This window comes from Dipodomys ordii, unplaced genomic scaffold, assembly GCF_000151885.1.
Source record: "Dipodomys ordii isolate 6190 unplaced genomic scaffold, Dord_2.0 Scaffold31, whole genome shotgun sequence".
NCBI classification, from domain to species: Eukaryota; Metazoa; Chordata; class Mammalia; order Rodentia; family Heteromyidae; genus Dipodomys; species Dipodomys ordii.
In genome coordinates this window covers 2,012,227-2,034,044 of record NW_012267247.1, presented here as the reverse complement: position 1 = coordinate 2,034,044, position 21,818 = coordinate 2,012,227, and the positions used below count along the sequence as shown (strand labels likewise).

General features: G+C 42.9%; 1 protein-coding gene across 1 annotated transcript in view; it reads left to right on the top strand.

Annotated features, from left to right (window-relative positions):
* Positions 1–9,744: 9,744 nt before the first annotated feature.
* Positions 9,745–21,818, top strand: part of Psmd11 (proteasome (prosome, macropain) 26S subunit, non-ATPase, 11) — a 38,835-nt gene continuing 26,761 nt past the window's right edge. The window contains exons 1-2 of the mRNA XM_013016525.1: positions 9,745–9,885; positions 12,211–12,312. Of these exons, the coding sequence (XP_012871979.1) occupies positions 9,795–9,885; positions 12,211–12,312 (193 nt within the window). The 5' untranslated portion in view covers positions 9,745–9,794. The remainder of the gene's footprint in view (positions 9,886–12,210; positions 12,313–21,818) is intronic.

The window sequence follows — 21,818 nt, the reverse complement described above, 5'->3', positions numbered from 1 at the left end:
GGAAGGTGGCTCAGTGGTAGAGTGCTTGCCTTGCATGCCTGAGGCCCTGGGTTCGATTCCTCAGCACCACATAAGCAAAAAGAAAAAAGCTGGAAGTGCCACTGTGGCTCAAGTGGTAGAGCGCTAGCCTCGAGCTGAAGAGCTGAGGGACAGCACCCAGGCCCAGAGTTCAGGCCCCAAGACCGGACCCAAAAAAAAACAAGAAAAAACAGCTTACTAATATTCAAACCATTTTGGAGTCAGGGGCATGGCTCAAGTAGTAGAGTATTGCCTAGCAAGTACAAGGCCCTGAGTTTCTAGTGCTAGAAAATAAAAACTAATATTATTTTTATATACATTGTCAATTTAATGGAAATATATATATTGGCAACATGGCACTTGTTGCAAGGTTACAACCTTAAAGTAAGAATGGACAAGGGAAGTTCAACAAGAAAGGATGTTAGAGGGCAGGGAATGTGGCTTAGCAGTAGAATGCTTGCCTAGCATATGTGAAGACCTGGGTTCGATTTCCTCAGTATCACATAAACAGAAAAAGCCAGAAGTGGTGCTATAGCTCAAGTGGTAGAGTGCTAGCCTTGAGCAAAAGAAGGTCAGGGTCAGCGCGAAGAGCTTGACTTCAAGCCCCAGGATTGGCAAAAACAAAAACAAAAAATGATTATTCTAGGAATGTGAGAAATTAGCAATATATTACTCCTTACCTCAAATTTCTCCATTGTCACAATACAAAATATTGCATCAGTGGTTCCCTCAATTTAACATGAGTTTTCTTAGATCTTTACCCAAATGTCATCTCAGGAAAAACTACTCTGGCTGTCCCATTTTCTCCCAGCATTTATAACCTCTTGTACCATGTAACTTTTTAGCTTATTGTCTGCTTCCTCACCTAGTTTAAGCTTCCTGAAGGTTGGACTTTTTGTCTAGTTTTTGCTCTTTTCCCAGTATACAACAATGCCCAGCATACCATAGACACTCGATGAATGTTTATTGAATTAATAAATGGATGGTTATACATTAGAATATCAGGCTTGGTGGTTCATGTTTGCAGTCTCAGCATTCTGGAGGTCTGGAGGCAGGAAGATCATAAAGTTTTATACTATCCTGGTCTTTCACAGCAAGTTTGAGACTAACCTAGGATGCATGGCAAGACCTAATCTCAAAAAATAGGCAGGGCTTTGGTGGCTCAAGCCTGGAATTCTAGCAACACAGGAGGCTGAAATAAGAGGATCAAGGTTCAAAGTTAGCCTGGGCAGGAAAGTCCATGAGACTATAATCTCCAATTAACCAACAAAAAAGCTGGAAGTAGATCTGTGGCTCAAGGGGTAGAGCACTAGCTTTGAGTTAACAAAGTCAGGGACACTGCCCAGGCCCTCAGTTCAAGCCCAGTACCTGCACCAAAATAATAATAATATAAAAAGTAGAAATGCCAGGTGAAGACTAAACATGAATCAAATTGAGCCATGTATGATATGTCCTGTAGTGATTAATTTTCTCCCCTCCCCCAACCTCTCTCCTCCATTCTGTTTGAACTCCTGGCCTTGTGTTCTTGCTTGATATTTTTGCTGGTTACACGAAGGTAAGAGTTTCTTGAACTTTTCTGCCTGGGCTGGCTTCAAACTGGGATCCTCCAGGGTAAGCCTTCTGACAAGTAACTAGGATTACAGAGGTGATCCACTGGTACTGTGCTAATATTTTGATTTATATATGCCAGTAACAGGTGTTGGCCAATAGTGAGATGCTATTCTCTGTTGCTAGTATGCTAATAATCTATTGTGTGACTCTATTTCTTTTATTTATTTATTTATTTTTGTTGCTTGTGGGCCTTGACCTCTGGGCCTGAGCGCTGTCCCACAGCTCTTCAGCTCAAGGCTACCACTTGAGCCACAGCGCTGCTCTGGCTTTTTCTGCTTATGTGGTGCTGAGGAATCAAACCCAGAACCTCATGCATACAAAGCAAGCACTCTACCACTGAGCCACCTTCCCAGCCTGTGACTCTAATTTCTAAGGTATATTATTTCATTCAGATCTGAAACTTTTTTAAATGGATGATCATTTATAGCACAAATTTTGTACTAGCTCTTGGAAAACCACAGCTAAGACAAGGATCTTGATCTCAGGTAATACAGATGACTTAGAGATATACAACCAGTACTATAAGTATGAAAAAAAAGGGGGAGATGTTTGATCCAGATAATGGATGCAGTAATGATAGGTAGTGATGGCATTTAATTCTTTGTATATTTTTATTTACTAGGAAGAATAAATGTGTTTTTGTGTTTTGAAATTGTTTCACAATTTACATAGTGTGATAAACTTTGAAAATTAAATTTTCCACAGTGACAATTTCTGATAAACCTGTGTGATACATTAGTGAATTCAGCTTAGACAACCCTCCTTGACACTATTTATGGAAAAAGTGATTAATTTATGTGGATAATTTGGACCTTTGCATCCGAAGTGAAATTTTAGAAATATTTTGGGTAATTAGTGCTTGGTAGGTTTTGCTGTTATTCTTAGATCTGAAAAAGATGGACAGAAATAACATGACAACTCTTGGGAGTAGCAGTGCTTGAAGTGCATGAAACAAATTGCATATCAACAAAATTGGAAGCCTTTCAGGTAAAGAACAGAAAAGTCTGTAATTATCATTATTATCTCCAAATGGCTGCTGATCACCCTATTAATGACATAATTAAACAAATGCATTTTGAAGCAATAGAGTTCTTAATTCCTAGAGCATTCCTCTCTATTCAGGTCTTTGCTTAAATGTCACTTTCTTAGAGTCTTGTACGATTCATTAAACTATCTTTTTTGCCAGTCCTGGGGCTTGAACTCAGGGCCTAGGCACTGTTCTTGTTGCTTTTGCTCAAGGCTAACACTCTACCACTTGAACCATAGTGCCACTGAGAAATCAAGCCCAGGGCTTTATGCATGTTGAGCAAGCACTCTACCCACTATGCCACATTCCCAGTCATGTACTTATTTTTTTATATGTGTGTGTGCTGGTACTGGGATTTGAACTCAGGGCAATATGCTCTTGCTTGTCTGTATAGTTGGGACTACAGGCAACTCTAGTACTCTGAGTATAAAAGAAATTTAGACCAAAAGTATTCACCTTTATTTAAAATTCAGAATGAGAGTAAGTGTTAGGGTAAGAATTTTATAGTCAGCTGACCTATCCTCAAGGACAGTAAAGACATTTTCAGCCAAGGACAAGTTTATCACATTTTCATTAAAGAAGAACCACAACAAAATCCAACAAATACAATCAGGTATCTGGACAGCAAAAGACAGCAGGTGGCAGTATTTGAGGGAAGGGTTTCAATAATGACATTTTTCCTCCTTTTGTTAGTATGTAGGGTAGCACAGGAGAGGTTAGAGGTATCCAGTTTTGAGGGTGCTGTGGTGACAGAAGCATGATAAGCAGGAAAGGGAGACAAGACTGTGAGGAAGTCTAAGATGTAAACAGGAAGGACAATTGATTGCTTTTCAAGTACTATAAAAATCACTAATTAAAAATATGTTTGGCAGGCTGGCCACACTGGCTTACTGGTAGAGTGCTTGCCTAGCATGCATGAAGCCCTGGGTTCGATTCCTTAGTACCACATAAACAGAAAAAGCCAGAAGTGGTGCTGTGGCTCAAGTGGAAGAGTGTTAGCCTTGAGCAAAAGAAGCTCAGAGTCAGTGCCCAGGCCCTGAGTTTAAGCCCCATGACTGGCAAAGAAAAAAAAAATCTGTTTGTCCCTTTTGTCTGGCTCCCTCTGAGGGAAGTGGTCAGTTAATCAGGTAATTCAATCAACAATCACAATTTTAATAAGTATAATTTGTTGAACATTTACTTGTATTAGTCATAGTGCTGAAGTGTTTTAGTATATTTTGTAAAATATAAACTTCAGCCAGATGCCTGTGACTCATGGCTGTAATCCTAGCTAATCTGGAATCTGAGATCTGAGGATTGCAGTTCAAAGGCAGCTTGGGCAGGAAAGTTTGTGAGACTCCCTAATAAATTACCAAAAATTTGGAAGCAGAGCTAGGGCCCAAGTGGTAGAACACTTGCCTTGAGGGGAAAAAAAAGCCAGGGACCATTCCCAGTCCCTAAGGACTGGCATAAAAATAATAATAATTAAACTTCAACAATTCTGTAAAGTTGATTTTTTTTTTTGCCGGTCCTGGGGGCTTGAAATCAGGGTATGGGCACTGTCCTTGAGCCTGTCTGTGCTCAAGGCAAGTGCTCTACCACTTGAGCCACAGTGCCACTTCTGGCTTTTCCTGTTTATGTGGTACTGAGGAAATGAACCCAGGGTTTCATGCATTCTAGGCAAGCACTCTACCACTAAGCCACATTCCCAGCCTCTGTAAAGTTTAGTGTGGTAAAATATTAAATATTTTTAGAACTTTTTTTTTTTTTGCCAGTTGTAGGGCTTGAACACAGGGCTTGGCTTGGGGACTGTCCCTGAGCTGCTTTTGCTCAAGGCTAGTACTCTACCACTTGAACCACAGCATTACTTCTGGTTTATCTGTGTGTGTGGTACTAAGAAAGCAAACCCAGGGCTTCATGCATGCTAGGCCAAGCACTCTACCACTGAGCCAGATTCCCAGCCCATATTAAATATTTTTAAATGCTAGTTTTGTATTATTTAGTACATTCACATCCATGTGCAGTCATAAAGTGGTGTGTGTGTTTTGGGGATCAACTTTAGGTCCTTTTTGATAGGAAATGTGTTCCACCACTGAAAAATCTCCCTTGATCACCCATCCAAGTGCAGTCTCATGTCTAGATCATGTCATGTCATGTTACTTTACTCTTTATCTTCATGAAACATCATAAGAACTGTAAAGTTTGAATTATCTTAATGTTGTGCCAGTACCAGGGTTTGTGCTCAGGGGTGGGTGTTGTTGCTTGACTTTCTGCACACATCGGGTACTCTACAACTTAAGCCATACCTCAGACTTTTTTTCCTGGGTATTAGAGATAGTTTCAGGGATTTTTTTTTCTGTTGCGCTGGCTTTGAACCACAATCTCCTGTGTCTTTAGTAGATAGGATTATAGGCATGAGCCACCAGTGCCCAGCTGATGTGTCACCAATGTGATGTTATTTAGTATGTGGCCCTTTGAGAGGTGGGTAGATCACTAGGGGAGAGCATTCATGAATCTAGAAGATGCCCAGAGAGCTGCCTTTCTTCTACTGAGTGAAGGTACAAGGAGAAAGCACATTTGTGCATCAGGAAATGGGCCCTCACTACACACTGAATCTGCCAAGTCATTGGTCTTAGAACTCCAAGCTTCCAGACCCATGAGAAATAAATTTCTATTGTTTATGCATTAGCCAGAATGATACTTTTCTTTTTTTACCTATTCATTTTTATTTTCAATTTATATAGTACTGTGAAATCAAACCTACGGCCTCATGCATTCTAGGCAAGCACTCTACCACCAAGCCACATTCCCAGCCCTATGGTAGTTTTCTAGCCTACACTGACTTATATATACTGAGGAACTTGGTGAGGGTTCAAAGTATATTAATGCTCTAGGATTTTGCCTGGATGACACCATGGGAAAATCTCCTAAACCAGTCAATCAGTATTCATCTATTTATCATCTGTCTATCTTTAGGGGGAGTGTATTTGTACATGCATGCATGTGTACGTTACACATACACATGTACTCTGGTACTGGAGCTTGAACTCAAACCCTTGCTCTGTTTTCTTGCTCATGGCTGCTGTTCTACCACTTGAGCCATGCTTCCAGTCTGATTTCCAGTCTCGGGGCTTGAACTCAAGACCTGGGTACTATCTCTGTACTTCTTTTGCTCAAGACTAGCACTCTACCACTTGAGCCACAGTGCCATTTCCAACTTGTTCTGTTTATGTGGTTCTGAGGAATCAAATCCAGGGCTTCATCATGCATGTTAGGCAAACACTCTACCACTAAGCCACATTCCCAGTATCCTCATTTTTTTTGTTGACTAATTGCAAGTGGAATATCGTAGCCCTTTCTGCCCTCTCCGACTTTGAATCTTGGTGTGCTAAGTCTGAGCCTTCTGAGTAGCTAGGATTATAGGCATGAACCATTGTTGTCCAGATTATCTTTTGAGACAAAATCTCAGATTGTGCAAGGTAGTTTATGCCTTTACTTTTATTTATTTTTTGCCAGTTGTGGGGCCTGAACTCAGAGCCTGGGCACTGTCCCTCAGCTCTTCAGCTCAAGGCTAGCGCTCTACCATTTGAGCCATAGCACCACTTCCAGTTTTTCTGCTTATGTGGTGCTGAGGAATCAAACCCAGGGTCATATGCATGCAAGGCAAGCACTCTGCCACTAAGCCACTTTTCCAGCCCCCGGTTCATGCCTTTAAACCTAGCTGCTAGGGAGGTGGTGGCAGGAGAATTGATAGAGGCCAGCTTGGGCTTATTAAGACTCTATCTCAGGGCTGGGAAGGTGACTCAGTGGTAGAGAGCTTGTCTAGCATGCACGAGGCCCTGGGTTCAGTTCGTTAGCACCTCATAAGCAGAAAAAGCCAGAAGTGGCACTGTGGCTCAAGTGGGAGAGCACTAGCCTTGAGCTGAAGAGCAGAGGGACAGTGCCCAAGCCCGGAGTTCAGGCCCCACCACCGGCAAAAAGAAAAAAGACTATCTCAAAAACCAAATAAAAACTAGAAGGCCAGGGATGTAGCACAAAACCTTGGGTTCAATAGCCAGTACAGAAAAGGGGAGGAGGAGAGGGAGATTTTTTAGTTTTGGTCATATATCTCAGATTGGCTTTGAACTTGATATTACCCTACCTCAGCCTCTAGAGAGCTGGGATAACAAAAGGTCCTCCTTCACAGATAGCCTCTTAAAATCCACATTTCAGTCCCTAATTACTGATTCTCCTTGTTCTGTAAGGTAGCTTTACTGAGATGGTTCCTGTACTAGTTTTTCATCATTGCCCCAAATCAATTTAATTTATTTTGGCATAGGATTTCAAAAGTTTCAGACAATGGTCATTTGGCTCTGTTTTTGGACCTGTGGTAGGAGAGGTACACTTATATACACTTCCTTTATGTTATAGAGGGGAGGTATGTACCTCAGGGTTGCAAGAAGTAGAGACTAAAGTAGAAGCTGGAGGGGCTAGGAAGGTGGCTCAGTAGTAGAGCGCTTGCCTTGCATGCATGAGGCCCTGGGTTCGATTCCTCAGCACCACATAAGCAAAAAGAAAAAAGCCGGAAGTGGCACTGTGGCTCAAGTGGTAGAGCGCTAGCCTTGAGCTGAAGAGCTGAGGGACAGCGCCCAGGCCCAGAGTTCAGGAGGCAGAATATGTCCTTCAAAAAGTGTGCCCCTCATAGCCAACGTCTTCCTTCAGGGTTTACTTCTATAGTCCAACAGATAGCCAACAAATTGAAAGGGACAAATGCTTTTTTTTTGAGCAAAGAAAGGTTGTTTTGCACTGAGATTCATAGAATCTCAGAGTTGAGATAAATTTAGAAATCTTTTAGTCTAATTCCTCAAAAAAAAAAAAAAAAAAAAAGGTAAGGCCGGGTGCCGGTGGCTCATGCCTATAATCCTAGCTACTCAGGAAGCTGAGATCTCAGGATTGTGGTTCAAAGCCAGCCTGTGAAACTCTTATCTCCAATAAACCACCAGAAGACCGGAAGTGGTGCTGTAGCTCAAGTGGTAGAGCACTAGCCCTGAGCTGAAGAGCTAAGGGACAGCACTCAGGCCCAGAGTTCAAGCCCTACAACTGACCAAAAAAAAAAAAGGTCAGGAGTCTCATTTAAAACAACCTGATGAGATTATCCACTTTTGACTTGAACACATCCAAGAATTAGGAACACATTCTCTGTTTTCAGCTCTGTCAGTTACTATTTGCACTGTACAAAATTACTTAACCCAACTCATTTTCTTCAGATATTAAAGGGGAATAAATAGTACTGTCTTCAACAAACATTCTTGGTAGAATAAAGGAGATAGATACACTAACTGCCTCATCCAGTCATAGAGGAGTACAGTGTCGGTCCCACTTATAAGTCCTTTTATAGAATAGCATTTCTGCCAGGCACAGGTGGCTCACACCTGTAATCCTAGCTACTCAGGAGGCTGAGATCTGAGGATAATGGTTCAAAGTCAGCCAAGTTAGGAAAGTCTGTTGAGACTTTTTATCTCCAATTAACCACCAGAAAAATGGAAGTAATGTTGTGGCTCAAGAGATAGAGTGCTGGCCTTGAGCTGAAGAGCTGAGGGACAGTGCCCAAGCCCAGAGTTCAGGCCCCACCATGACCAACAGGAAAAAAATAGCATTTCCATTTTTGCATTGTCACCCAGATAAAGATCTTCCTGGGCTGGGTATGTGGTTTAGTGGTAGAATGCTTGCCTAGCATGCATGAACCCTGGGTTCGATTCCTCAGTACCATATGCACAGAAAAAGCCAGAAGTGGCACTGTGGCTCAAGTGGTAGAGTGCTAGCCTTGATTAAAAGAAGCTCAGGGACAGTGACTGGGCCTTGAGTTTAAGCCCCAGAACTGCCCCCACACCTCCCAAAAAATCTTCCTTATGTCTAATCATTTTAGCAACTCATTTATTTCTTCCTTTTTTGGGGGGGGGTCCGGTCGTGGGGCCTGAACTCTGGGCCTGAGCACTGTCCCTCAGCTCTTTAGCTCAAGGCTAGCACTCTACCACTTGAGCCACAGCGTCACTTCTGGCTTTTTTTCTTTTTGCTTATGTGGTGCTGAGGAATCGAACCCAGGGCCTCATGCATGCAAGGCAAGCGCTCTACCACTGAGCCACCTTCCCAGCCCCCTCTTCCCTTGCTTTGACATCTTCACAGATACCTGATTTTTGTTGAGGCAGTACAAATTATCAAATGAAAGTGAAGTGGGAGAGTATTAAACCCAAAAGGAGAAATGAATAAAACAGGGGCAATAAAACAGAAGTACAAGCTAAAGTAGTGCCCACCAAAGCAATGTATCCTGGAGGTACAGGAAGAAAAATGTGATTTTAATTATTTAAAGTAAGAAGCTTAGGTGAGACTATTTGTTTTAAGCTCAGTATTATTGGGCTGGAGGTGTGGCACCACTGGCAGAGTAATTGCCTTGCAAGCTCATCAGCTCTGTGTTCAGGTCCCCAATACTGTTGCTGTCTGCCTCAAGTACTGCATGAATGAAGATATTTTCATTTTATTTTTTTTTTTGTCGGTCGTGGGTTTTGAACTCTGGGCCTGGGCGCTGTCCCTCAGCTCTTCAGCTCAAGGCTAGCACTCTACCACTTGAGCCACAGCGCCACTTCTGGTTTTCTGGTGGTTAATTGGAGATGAGTCTCACGGACTGGGCTGGCTTTGAACCGCGATCCTCAGATTTACCTGAGTAGCTAGGATTACAGGCGTGAGCCACCAGCGCCCGGCTTGAATACATTTTGAACAGAGCTGTCCAATGCCTATGTGGGGCAATTCCTAAGATCTTCTGTGCCCCTAAATGCACAGTTAAACATGGACACTATCAGGAAGGCCCCACAGAATACTTAGCCAACTACTCATGAAAGGTCTTCCCTGGGTTTGAAGTCCCTTTCGGGGTGACTAACCGAGGCGCCGTCGGTCTGGTCAGGTGAAGCTGTGTCCTGCAACTTGTTAGCCCACCAGCGGGTGCCCCAGCCCTCACCCCTCACCGTCTCCTCCGCCAGGTGGACAGACTACAACTCCCAGCGTTCTCTGGGAGGGAGGCGGGAGGTCTCGCTGCGGGAGGAGGTGGGGAGGGACGCGAGGGCGGGCCTTCCGGGTATATGTTTCCGGCGTCGGCGGCCGCGGCCGGGGACGGTGTGAGAGCGGTAAGATGGCGGCGGCAGCGGTGGTGGAGTTCCAGAGAGCCCAGTCTCTACTCAGCACCGACCGGGAGGCCTCCATCGACATCCTCCACTCCATCGGTAAAGGGCTCCGCGCCGTCCCTGCTGCTCCGCCGGCCTAGCTCGGCCTGTGCCAGCCGGCGGCAGCCGAGAGGGGCCGGGCTAGCCGGCTCGGGTGCTGCTGACTCACTGTGTGTGAGGGGGACGGGCCGGGGGCGCAGGCCGCTCGGGGTTCCCGGGGTCCCAGTCGGGCGGGAAACCCCGGGGCAGCCCGCGCGTCCACCTGCTGGCTGCTGACTCACGGTGGATGCACCGCGGGGTGGGCGAGTGGGCCCAGCCGGGCCCCCGAGGTCTCCTCGGCTTGGTGTCCCGCTCCGGCCCGCGCGAGCCGGCCCGGGACCCGGAGCTGTGCCGGTCGGCGGGCCGGTCCTAAACTGGTCTGAGAGTGCGGTGCCGCAAGGCCGGGATGAGCGGGTCCACGGGATCGGCATTTCCCGCCGTTGTTATCAGCACAGGTTGCTGGGGTGGGAGCGCGAGCGCTTCTCCTGGAGTTTTCTTCCACGGGACGCTTCGCTGGGAGCTGTCTGACTTCCCAGCCCTCAGCGGAAAACGATGTGGAAAATGCGGGAGTGACACACACACACACACACCCCGGATTGCCATCGGGTTGAGGAGGTGGCCGGGATGCCCCTCTGTCCCGTGTAGAGGGTGAGGGTGAAGTATCGTGTTGGGACCGCCAGGCTGGAGGAGGTGACTAAGCCTCCCCGACTCCCCTAGAGGGTTGGAAGTTAAGTTCTGGGAGTTGGTTGTCAAGCCACGGAGTTGTGGGAACTCTGCGGGACCCGCCGGCTGCACAGGGCTGGAGTGGAAGAATTTCTTCTCTTCACCCCGTGGTTTGATTGTCTTTTCACATGCACTCGACAGGAAAGTGGAAGTGGAAGCCCCAGCCAGTTGTTTTCTAGTGGAATTCAGGTTTGAACGAAAATAATTTTACTATGACAGAGAGGCTTTTAATGTTCACTTGTGGAAGTTTTACTTAGGGCATTGGGCTTCCTCTCTCTTCCTTGCAGGTGTCGTAATGTGATCTTTTAGATGTAGCTTGAGAAGATTCGAATTGGATCAACAAGTAGTATGAGAATGCACGTGTGCGTGCGACTTCCAGGATGTTATGTTTATTTTATGTTGACTTTGTAAGCTGTTGGATCTTGGTGCTTCAGACTTACTTGGATGGAGAAAGGACAATGAGAAAAATCTTATCTTTGGGAATACTAGAGGAGAGAATACAGTGAGGGTTAAGATGATCTGTGAAGGAATGATATTGATAGAGGATGTCTATCTTTGAAGTGCTGATCTTAAGTCAGTTATACAGAACCAGCATTGTCTAATTCACTATTACACATGTGTATTTGTTCTGTTGAACATACACTAATATTTAGAACTAATGTGAAGAACATATTAATTTTATTTTGTGGCGGTGCCACAAAAGTTGACATTATGACAAACATTACCATTAGAGTACTTTTTGCGTGTCCACTGTACTAGCAGAGAGTTTCCTGAAAGCTTTCCTGTTAGAGCAAGCTTGAGTCATGGTGCTTGACAGTCTTACTTTTTCCAGACTCCATTATGGAATCTCAAAATCTTGGTTTTTGTCAAGTCATGATGCTTTTGTAAGTGAAGTGGCAACTAGTAATGATCACTAAAATTAACACTACAAACTTGGAGAGGCTATTTGATGGTCAAGTGTTTGAGTAATTATTTACAGTTAAAAGTGGGACAGGTAGCAGAAAGTTATTTTAGCCAAATCAGAGTCCATTAAAAAGCAGCAGTCTCTCTTAAGTGTAATTGCTTAGAATCACTGACACTTTGATGGGGTTGTTTTTCTAGTAGGGCTTTATAGAACCGTTTATTTCTAACACACAGTCAGCTTAAGGTTAGCTTCCACTGACCTTATTGAAAAGACTTTTTCGATTTTTCAATAATTTGGACATTTGATTTTAGTTTGTGGCAGGTAAAGCATAGGCATGTTTTATGCATCTTCATATAAATAACATGTACCATAGGTATGAGGGAATTTTTCAATTTTGTTTTAACCAAGTGACCACAGCAGAAACCTCAGTGTCTGTGGGTAAGGGAAATTCTAATGGATAGAATGATGAGGCATCCTTAAAATCAGAGAGAGGAATCTATCATTTATCTGATTTACATGGAACATATATGGTTATTTAATTTTGTTCTTATTTGGATGTTTTTTTGGTGGGGGGGGTGTTGGGTTTTAGGATTTAGAATTTGCGTTTTGGTAAACATGGTTGAGTTCGTAATGGTCTGTTTGGTAAGGGTGAATTCTCTCTCACCTAAGGTTTTTTTTTTAATCAAAATTTTAAGAAAATTTTTATTTTCCTCCCACAGTGAAACGTGATATTCAGGAAAATGATGAGGAGGCAGTACAGGTCAAAGAACAGAGTATCCTTGAACTGGGGTCTCTCCTGGCGAAGACTGGACAAGCTGCTGGTAAGTGCAATGAAAGGATTGTACCTGAAATGACAGATGGAATTTTTGTGGTTTTTTTTTTTTTGTTGTTGTTGTTAGAGGAAAGGAACATGGAATTTTATATATACAACCAACTCATTTGGGTATAATTCAGTTTTATTTTCTTGGCAGCTTGTTAAACTTCAGTTTTTTCAGCAGAAAGTTAAGTGGTCTTTAAATTTTTTGTTTTTGTTTTGCTGTTGCTGTTGTTTTGGTGTACTGGAGTTTGAACTTGGGTCCAGATGCTTCTTTACAAACATTCTACCACTATGCTATACTTGCAGAACTTCTTTTCACTGGTTAAGGGCCTTGCTTTCTTCCTGGTTTTGTGTCTAGACACTCAACAGAGAGCCCAGCTCTTGGCTGAGATCTCTTGAGTTTTTATTCTGGGCTATCCTCCAATCTCAGCCTCCCAGGTAGTTAAAATGGTAAATGAACTACTGGAGCCTGGTTAAACTTAGTTCTTTTCTTAAAATTTGAGTGCTGCTGGGTTTGGACTTTGTGTTTACTAACCTGATGTTCTAATTGAGCCATGTTTCCAGCCCTTTGTTTTTTTTTTTTTTTTTTTTGGTTAAGTTGGAATCTTGAAAACTTTTCTACTACACTGGCCTTAGACCAAGAGCCCTTAGATCTTATCCAGTACCAGGCTAAACATAGTTCTTTTTTTTTTTTTGTCGGTTGTGGGGTCTGAACTCTGGGCCTGGACACTGCCCCTCAGCTCTTCAGCTCAAGGCTAGTGCCCTACCACTTGAGCCACAGCGCCACTTCTGGCCTTTTCTGCTGATGTGGTGCTGAGGAATCCAACCCAGGGCCTCATGCATGTAAGGCAAATACTCTACCATTGAGCCAACTTCCTAGACCTAAACATAGTTCTTTAGTGGTAGAATTTTATTCTAAAAGTGAGGAAAAATACTGTTTTTGTTGGGATATAGTAGTATGATTTGTTTCTGGTTTTTGAATTCTCAATATTTCCTTGTATATGAAGACAGTAATCTTCCATCATTTAGGAAGTACTTTGATGTATTCAAGGGTAATTAATGACTTTAGGTTGTTACCTAATGACCTACCTAATGACTGGATTTTTGTTTGTTTGTTTGTTTGTCTTTTGGATCCGTTCGTGGGGCCTGAACCCTGGGCCTGGGTGCTGTCCCTCAGCTCTTCAGCTCAAGGCTAGCGCTCTACCACATGAGCCAAAACACCACTTCCAGCTTTTTTTCTTTTTGCTTATGTGGTGCTGAGGAATGGAACCCAGGGCCTCATGCATGCAAGGCAAGCGCTCTACCACTGAGCCACCTTCCCAGCCCCCTAATGACTGGATTTTTTTTTTGGCCCCTGTCGTGGGGCCTGAACTCTGGGCCTGGGCACTGTCCCTCAGCTCTTCAGCTCAAGGCTAGCACTCTACCACTTGAGCCACAGCGCCACTTCCGGCTTTTTTCTTTTTGCTTATGTGGTGCTGAGGAATCGAACCCAGGGCCTCATGCATGCAAGGCAAGCGCTCTACCACTGAGCCACCTTCCCAGCCCATGACTGGATTTTTATATCCAAGTAAGTCACTTTTATTTTTTTCTGATACAGAATGAGTTAGACATTAAATGGTGACTTCCCAAGATTGCGCCAATGGTAGCTATGACTGTACATGTGGTTGCTTAGACATTCTAGTTGTAAATGAATGTCTAATTACATTGGCTAGCTAGGCTTGACATGATAATCTGATGATGGGTGCGTTCTTGGAATGAGGAGAGACTACTGTTGACCAGAAAGGACCTTTGACCAATAAAGTAATAGTACTCAGGAGAAGTTGGCTTAATGTTAAAATGGTGATATTTGTCAACTAAAACAAATTTAGATGGGGCTGGGAAGGTGGCTCAGTGGTAGAGTGCTTGCCTTGCATGCATGAGGCCCTGGGTTCGATTCCTCAGTACCACATAAGCAAAAAGAAAAAAAGCTGGAAGTGGCACTGTGGCTCAAGTGGTAGAGTGCTAGCCTTGAGCTGAAGAGCTGAGGGACAGCGCCCAGGCCCAGAGTTCAGGCCCCATGACCGGACCCCCCAAAAAAACCCCAAAAAACCCCCAGAAACAAAACAAATTTAGAGTATATTTTGTTAGAATGGATTAAGTTCTGGTAAATGACCTCATGAATTACTTTCCTTCAAATTATGTAGTTATCCAAGAGAATGATGGATAACTTAGAAAAACTTCTTGAACTTGAAGGTTAAAATCTTTTGTAGTTCAGACTAACATTAATCACCAGCTCAATAAAATTTGAATACATATGCATGAAATTCGAAGGATGTATTTACATGAGTCTTTATTTTTGTCTGTTGTGGGGCTTAAACTCAGGGCTTGAGTGCTGTCCCTTTTGCTCAAGCCACAGTGCCACTTCTAGTTTTCTGGTGGTTAATTTTTTTTTTGGTTGGTTGTGGGGCTTGAACTCTGGGCCTGGGTGTTGTCCCTTGGCTCGTCAGCTCAAGGCTAGCGCTCTACCACTTGAGTCACAGCGCCACTTCCGGCTTTTTCTGCTTATGTGGTGCTGAGGAATTGAACCCAGGACCTCGTGCATGTGAGGCAAGCACTCTACCACTTGAACCACGTTCCCAGCCCCTCTGGTGGTTAATTGGAGAGAAGAGTCTTACAGACTTTCCTGCCCAGGCTGGCACTGAACTGCGATTCTCAGCTCTCATTTTCCTGAATAGCTAGGATTATAGGAATAAGTCACTGGTGCTGGCTAAAATATGAGTTTTTTCTTTCTTTTTTTTTCTTTTCTTTTTTTATTTTTGTTGTTGTTGTTGGTCATGGGGCTTGAACTTGGGGTCTGGGTGCCATTACTGAGTTCTTTTGCTTAAGGCTAGTGTTCTACCACTTTGTGCCATAGTGCCACTTTTGGTTTTCTGGTGGTTAATTGGAGATAAGAGTCTCAGGGACTTTTCTGCCTGGGTTGGCTTTGAACCATGATCCTTACAGCTCAGCCTCCTGAGTTAGAATTACAGGTGTGAGCCACTCACACCCAGCTTAAAATACAATTTTTAAATAACTAAAAGACAACTGTGGTTTTAAGATAGCCTGGCAGAAAAGTCTGTTAGACTGACTCCATCTCTGAAATAATCAGGAAAAGCAGAGCTGGAAGCATGGCTCAGATGGGCAAGCAATGCCAACTTGGTGGATTTTAATTAAAAACCCAGTACTTCAAAGAAAAAAAAAAGAACTGTACATACCTAAAGTGTTTTGAGTATTAACAGACTAGTTACTCTTATTAGTGTACATGTGGTTAAGCTTGTTGAGTCCTGGAAGCAACTTGAAAGTAGGTACTGTTAACATATGAGGAAACATAGCACAAATAACCAATTCTGGTGGATTTGAATCTTTGTAGTTTCACTTTAGGCTTCTGGATGAATGGAACAATGCTTATGGTTTTGTTTTTGTTTTTTTTTGGGGGGGGTGTTTGTTGTGGGGCTTGAACTCTGGGTCTGGATGCCATCCCTGAACTCTTCAGCTCAAGGCAAGCACTCTACCACTTGAGCCACAGTGCCATTTCTAGTTTTCTGGTGTTTAACTTGAGATAAGAGTCTCACAGATGTTCTTGCTAGGGCTGATTTTGAGCTGATCCTCAGATCTCCATCTCCTGAGTAGCTAGGATTACAGACATGAGCCACCAGCACCAGGTGATTTAAGATTTTTTTGGGTCATTGAAATATCTAACTTTCTGTTACCTTCCAGTAGAATGAATCATTAAAAACCATGCTAAGGGCTGGGAAGGTAGCTCAGTGGTAGAGTGCTTGCCTTGAACACTTGAGGCCCTGGGTTCTATTCCTCAGCACCACATAAGCAGAAAAAGCTGGAAGTGACACTGGCTCAAGTGGTAGAGCACTAGCCTTGAGCTGAAGAGCTGAGGGACAGCACCCAGGCCCAGAGTTCAGGCCCCACAAGTGACAAAAAACAACACAACAAACCCATACCATATTTACATATATATATATATATATTTCAATAATTTAATTCAGGGCTGGGAATGCGGCTTAGTGATAGAGTGCTTACCTAGCATGCATGAACCCCTAGGTTCAATTCCTCAGTACTACATAAACAGAAAAAGCCAGAAGTGGTACTGTAGCTCAAGTGGTGGAGTACTAGCCTTGAACAAAAGCAGCTCAGAGACAGTGCTCCAGCCCCAAGTTCAAGTCCCAGGACTGGCCCCCTGCAAAAAGAAATTTACTTTGTTGCTCGTAATTCCTGTTTCATGCTTATTTTCTCAAATCCTTGCCTTCACTATTTTGTGACTCAGCATGTGATTAGTTGAGAAATATACTATAAACCTATTGGGATTTAATAGGTGAATTATTAGTTTTTAAAAACTTTTTTTTTTTTTTTGGGTCTGGTCGTGGGGCCTGAACTCTGGGCCTGGGCGCTGTCCCTCAGCTCTTCAGCTCAAGGTGAGCACTCTACCACTTTGAGCCACATCACCATTTCCGGTTTTTTTGTTTTTCCATTTTTCTGGTGGTTAATTGGAGATAAGAGTCTCATGGACTTTCCTTCCCAGGCTGGATTTAACCTCCATCCTCAGATCTCAGCCTCCTGAGTAGCTAGGATTACAGGTGTGAAGCACAGGTGCCTGGCATTGGCCTTCACTTTCTAAGCTCCAAGCCATAGAAATGAAGATCCTAATGGGAACTATACCATCTTTAGGACTATATCAAGTGAAGATTTTTTTTTAATTTTTTATTTTTTTGTAGGTCATGGGTCTTGAACTCTGGGCCTGGGCGCTGTCCCTCAGCTCTTCAGCTCAAGGCTAGCACTCTACCACTTGAGCCACAGCGCCACTTCTGGCTTTTTTCTTTTTGTTTATGTGGTGCTGAGGAATCGAACCCAGGGTCTCATGCATGCAAGGCAAGCGCTCTACCACTGAGCCACCTTCCCAGCCCAAGTTTTTAAAAACTTTTATAGCATACTTGTCATTGTTTTCTAAGATAGTTTGATGAGTACAGGTAGTGTACACATAGTATTGGGGCCTTGTATTCGTATATCTATTTTAGCTGTTAATAATTGATAGGTTCATATTGTTTTTTTCTCGTTGATTTTTGCACTCTGAGATCACAAAACACATCCATTGTATTTATCTTCAATTTTGCATTATCATGCCTTTAATATATGCTCAGCATTGTGCTCAAAAATATTATTAATAAGGGTCTCTGACTAAAATCGATCACTTGGAGATTAATGAATAAGACAGTAGTCTGATGTGCGATAATGATGACAATAGTGCTGGCTGGGAATGTGGCTTAATGGTAGAGTGCTTGCTTACCATGCATGGAGCCCTGGGTTTGATTCCTCAGTACCACATAAACAGAAAAACCAGAAGTGGCTAGTGTTCTATCACAGAGAAGCTCAGGGACAGAGCCCAGGAGTCCAAGCCCCAGGACTGGCAAAAAAAAAAAAGAAGAAGAAAGTGATGGCTTTCCAAAAATGATGTCTAGACACAGAATCTGTAGATTTTATGTAACCTGAAAATCTTAAAAGAAATCTATTGAAGTCTGTTAGGTTCTAAGAAGGATTGTGGTCATATAATTGTGTAGAGTACCAATGAGAATGGGAAAAAGATGTCAGTATGATTTTATGGAAATTAAAAATGTAAAAATGGAAAGAAATGAATAGATCTTAAGAATGAATATAAAACAGACTAAGATGAAACATGAATTATTTTGTAAAATAGCAATAAGATAATTTGTTGTGTTAAGAAGAAGAATATTCAGTGTTTAGAGAAAATATAATGCTTGCAGAGACTAGAGAGGAAGGCAGATTGCTTAGCTCATGTTTCACTTCTGCCTTTTCTAGGAAGGAAAATGATTTTCAAAGAGAAAAAGATAGAAATAACATCAGAAAGAGAGAATTAAAGCCAAGGTAGGTGAGAGAAGAGAGCAGATAGTCTCTTTCAATAAATTCATTTTTCTAGGCTCTGGCAATTTCTGTCCTTTAATAGCCAAAAAATAGTCCTAGCCACTTATTCTGTGAATAATTATGGAATCATGGAGGGTAGAAAAATATAAGGAAACTGAGGATAGGCAAAAGGTAATGAAAATGTAATGAAAACATAATGAAGAGATTAGATATAGACATTACTAACTGAAATGTTGAAGTTCTAGGGCAGATGATTTTGTTTGATTTTAATTTATTATGAACAGACTATTCCAAACTCACTTCAAAACCTGTAGATTTTTGCGGGCTGGGAAGGTGGCTCAGTGGTAGAGCACTTGCCTTGCATGCATGAGGCCCTGGGTTCAACTCCTCAACACATATAAGCAGAAAAAAAAAAAGTGGCACTGAGGGACAGCACCCAGGCCCAGAGTTCAGGCCCATGACCGGACCTCCAAAAACAAAACAAAACAAAAAAACCTGTAGATTTCAGTGGGGGTGGGGTGGGGTGGGGTGGGGTGGGATGTGTGTGTGTGTGTGTGTATGTGTAAAAACCTGTAAATTTCAGTGGGGGTGGGGTGGGGTGGGATGGGTGTGTGTGTGTGTGTAATTTGTGCGCATGCATGCCAGCAATGGGACTTGAACTCCGGGCCTTGAGCTCTATTTAGCTTTTTGTTTGTGTGTCTTTTGTTTTGTTTTTGTTGGTGGTGAGGCTTGAACTCTGGGCCTGGGCTCTGTCCCTGTGTTCTTCAGCTCAAGGCAAGCGCTCTACTGCTTGAGCCACAGTGCCACTTCTGGTTTTCTAGTGGTTTATTGGAGATAATAGTCTCATGGATGTTCCTGCCCAGGCTGGCTTTGAACCTCGATCCTCAGATCTCAGCCTCCTGAGTAGCTAGGATTACAGGCATGAGCCACTGGCACCCGGCTCTATTTAGCTTTTTATCTCAAGGCTGAAACAGGTATAGTTGGCTAATTTACAAAAAGTAGAATAATTTCCAAAGCATGCTGAATCTATCATTTGTCAACCTGAAGACAAGTTTGTATTGTCATATCATAGGAATCTGTTCTTGTTTTTCTGGTCAGCATCTGGCATCATCATTAAAACCATTTCAGTAGGCATGCTTATTTTTGTGGATGACTCAGTACAGTAGAGGACAGAGTTAAGATTCACAGTTACTGCCAAAGCAAGAGATTAAATTAGTTGTGATAAGTATAAGGTTATATTGAAATCTTTATCAAAATAGGATAAGTATAAGGTTATATTGAAATCTTTATCAAAATAGGAAGATGAGGAATTACCTGTCTATGCAAAAAAGACCTTAATGGACTTAATCTAAAGCATGATGCTACTGGAAAAAGTGAAACATATCACCCAGTCATGGGTGCATGCCTATAATCTCAACACTCAAGGGGCTCAAGGGGCTGAGATAGGGGGTCATGAATTTTCAGGCAGCCTGAGCTATATCTGGAGACCTTGTCTCAAAACAAAAACCCTATATATTCTATCTTACATTACATGTAACTTTCTTGCTTTCTTGTTAAGAACTTTCTTGGAGCCTTTTCTACCCCTTTTCCCTTCCCCCTTCCCCCTTTCCCTTTTCCTTTCCTTTCCCCTTTCCTTTCCTTTCCTTTTTGGTCGTGGCTCCTGAACTCTGGGCCTGGGCACTGTCCCTCAGCTCTTCAGCTCAAGGCTAGCGCTCTACCACTTGAGCCACAGTGCCACTTCTGGCTTTTTCTGCTTATGTGGTGCTGAGGAATTGAACCCAGGCCTCATGCATGAGAGGCAAGCACTCTACCACTGAACCACCTTCCCAGCCCCTAGAGCTTTTTCCTTTTTTTTTTTTGGGGTCCGGTCGTGAGGCCTGAACTCTGGGCCTGGGCGCTGTCCCTCAGTTCTTCAGCTCAAGGCTAGTGCTCTACCACTTGAACCACAGTGCCACTTCTGGCTTTTTTCTTTTTGCTTATGTGGTACTGAGGAATTGAACCCAGGGCCTCAGGCATGCAAGGCAAGAGCTCTACCACTGAGTCACCTTCCCAGCCCTGGAGCATTTTCTTTAGTCTTAGATATCACATATCATATATACTTTCATAAACTCTAGAGCATATTTAGAGGGGTTCAATAATCTAGAAATTGGAACGTTGGAGGAACAATTTAAGTTGCTAGAGATGTTTAGCCTGATGTAAGGGAAAATTATAGAAATAAGTGATAGATTTCTTTTAAATATTTGAAATCATGTGGAAAGAGATATAGATTGTATTTCAGAAAAAGAATTGTTTGGTTTGACTGACATAGGCTGTTTTCTGAGTTATTTGTGCTACTAGAAATCACAATTGAGCGGGATGCCGTGGCTCACTCCTGTAATCCTAGCTACTCAGGAGGCTGAGATCTGAGGATCACGGTTCAAAGCCAGCCCTGGCAGGAAACTCCGTGAGACGCTTATCTCCAATAAAAGTGGTTCTGTGGCTCAAGCGGTAGAGCATTCACCCTGAGCTGAAGAGCGCAGGGACAGTACCCAAGCCCAGAGTTCAAGCCCCATGACCGACCAAAAAAAAAAAAAAGTCACAAATTTTCAAACGTAGTAGGAAATGCCATGTGAAAAGGGACATTACATCAGACTATTGAGAAGCTGTGGTAGGGGCTGGGAATGTGGCATAATAGTAGATTGATAGCCTTGAGCAAAAGTAGCTGAGGGACAGTGCCCAGATCCTGAGTTCAAGCTCCAGGACTGGTTTAAAAACAAAACAAAACAAAAAAGCAGCAGTAGCTATGGTAGGATGGGGGTAGCTCATTGGTCCCAGCAAAACATTCACAAATACACACATCTTTACATACATAGAAGAGTTTTATGATTCTATAATTGAAATTTGTATAGATATGAAAAAGAATTTAAGGAGAAGAGTCACTTTAAACTTAAGTTGACATGAGATAGTTGACATAGGATATTAACTGGGTCTCAGAAGGCTATATATAAGATTTACATGGGTCAAGTAGATGGGAAAACACATGGGCTTTGTAGCATGAATGTAGTTTGATTGCAGGTGGGAGCCACCGACACCAGGCTAGGAATGTATTTTATGTGAGAGTACATGAGAGGGCAGAATAGGAAAATGTCTTACACACAGGAAGTCCAAGGTAGTACTGAGTAGTGAAGGGCAAAAGATGAACTTCTATCCTCTGTTTAGGTTCCTTTAGTACCTGACACAGTTTCTTGGATCTTCCGACTATTTGAGCAGTTGAGCATTTTAGGATACTGGATTGGTGTTCTCAGGAGGGCAAGATTTGCTTGTCCTGAATTAGAGTTCTCAGGAGAGTGAGTCTACAATTGGAGATTATTGAAGGGATAATAGCACAAAGGTAATTTTAACCTAAATTCCAAAAATAATTCCTTAGTTGTTTAGTTGAAACATTCCAATTTTTATTTATTTATTTCTTTTTTTTGTCCGGTCGTGGGGCCTGAACTCTGGACCTGGGCTCTGTCCCTCAGTTCTTTAGCTCAAGGCTAGCGCTCTACCACTTGAGCCATAGCGCCACTTCTGGCTTTTTTCTTTTTGCTTATGTGGTGCTGAGGAATCGAACCCAAGGCCTCA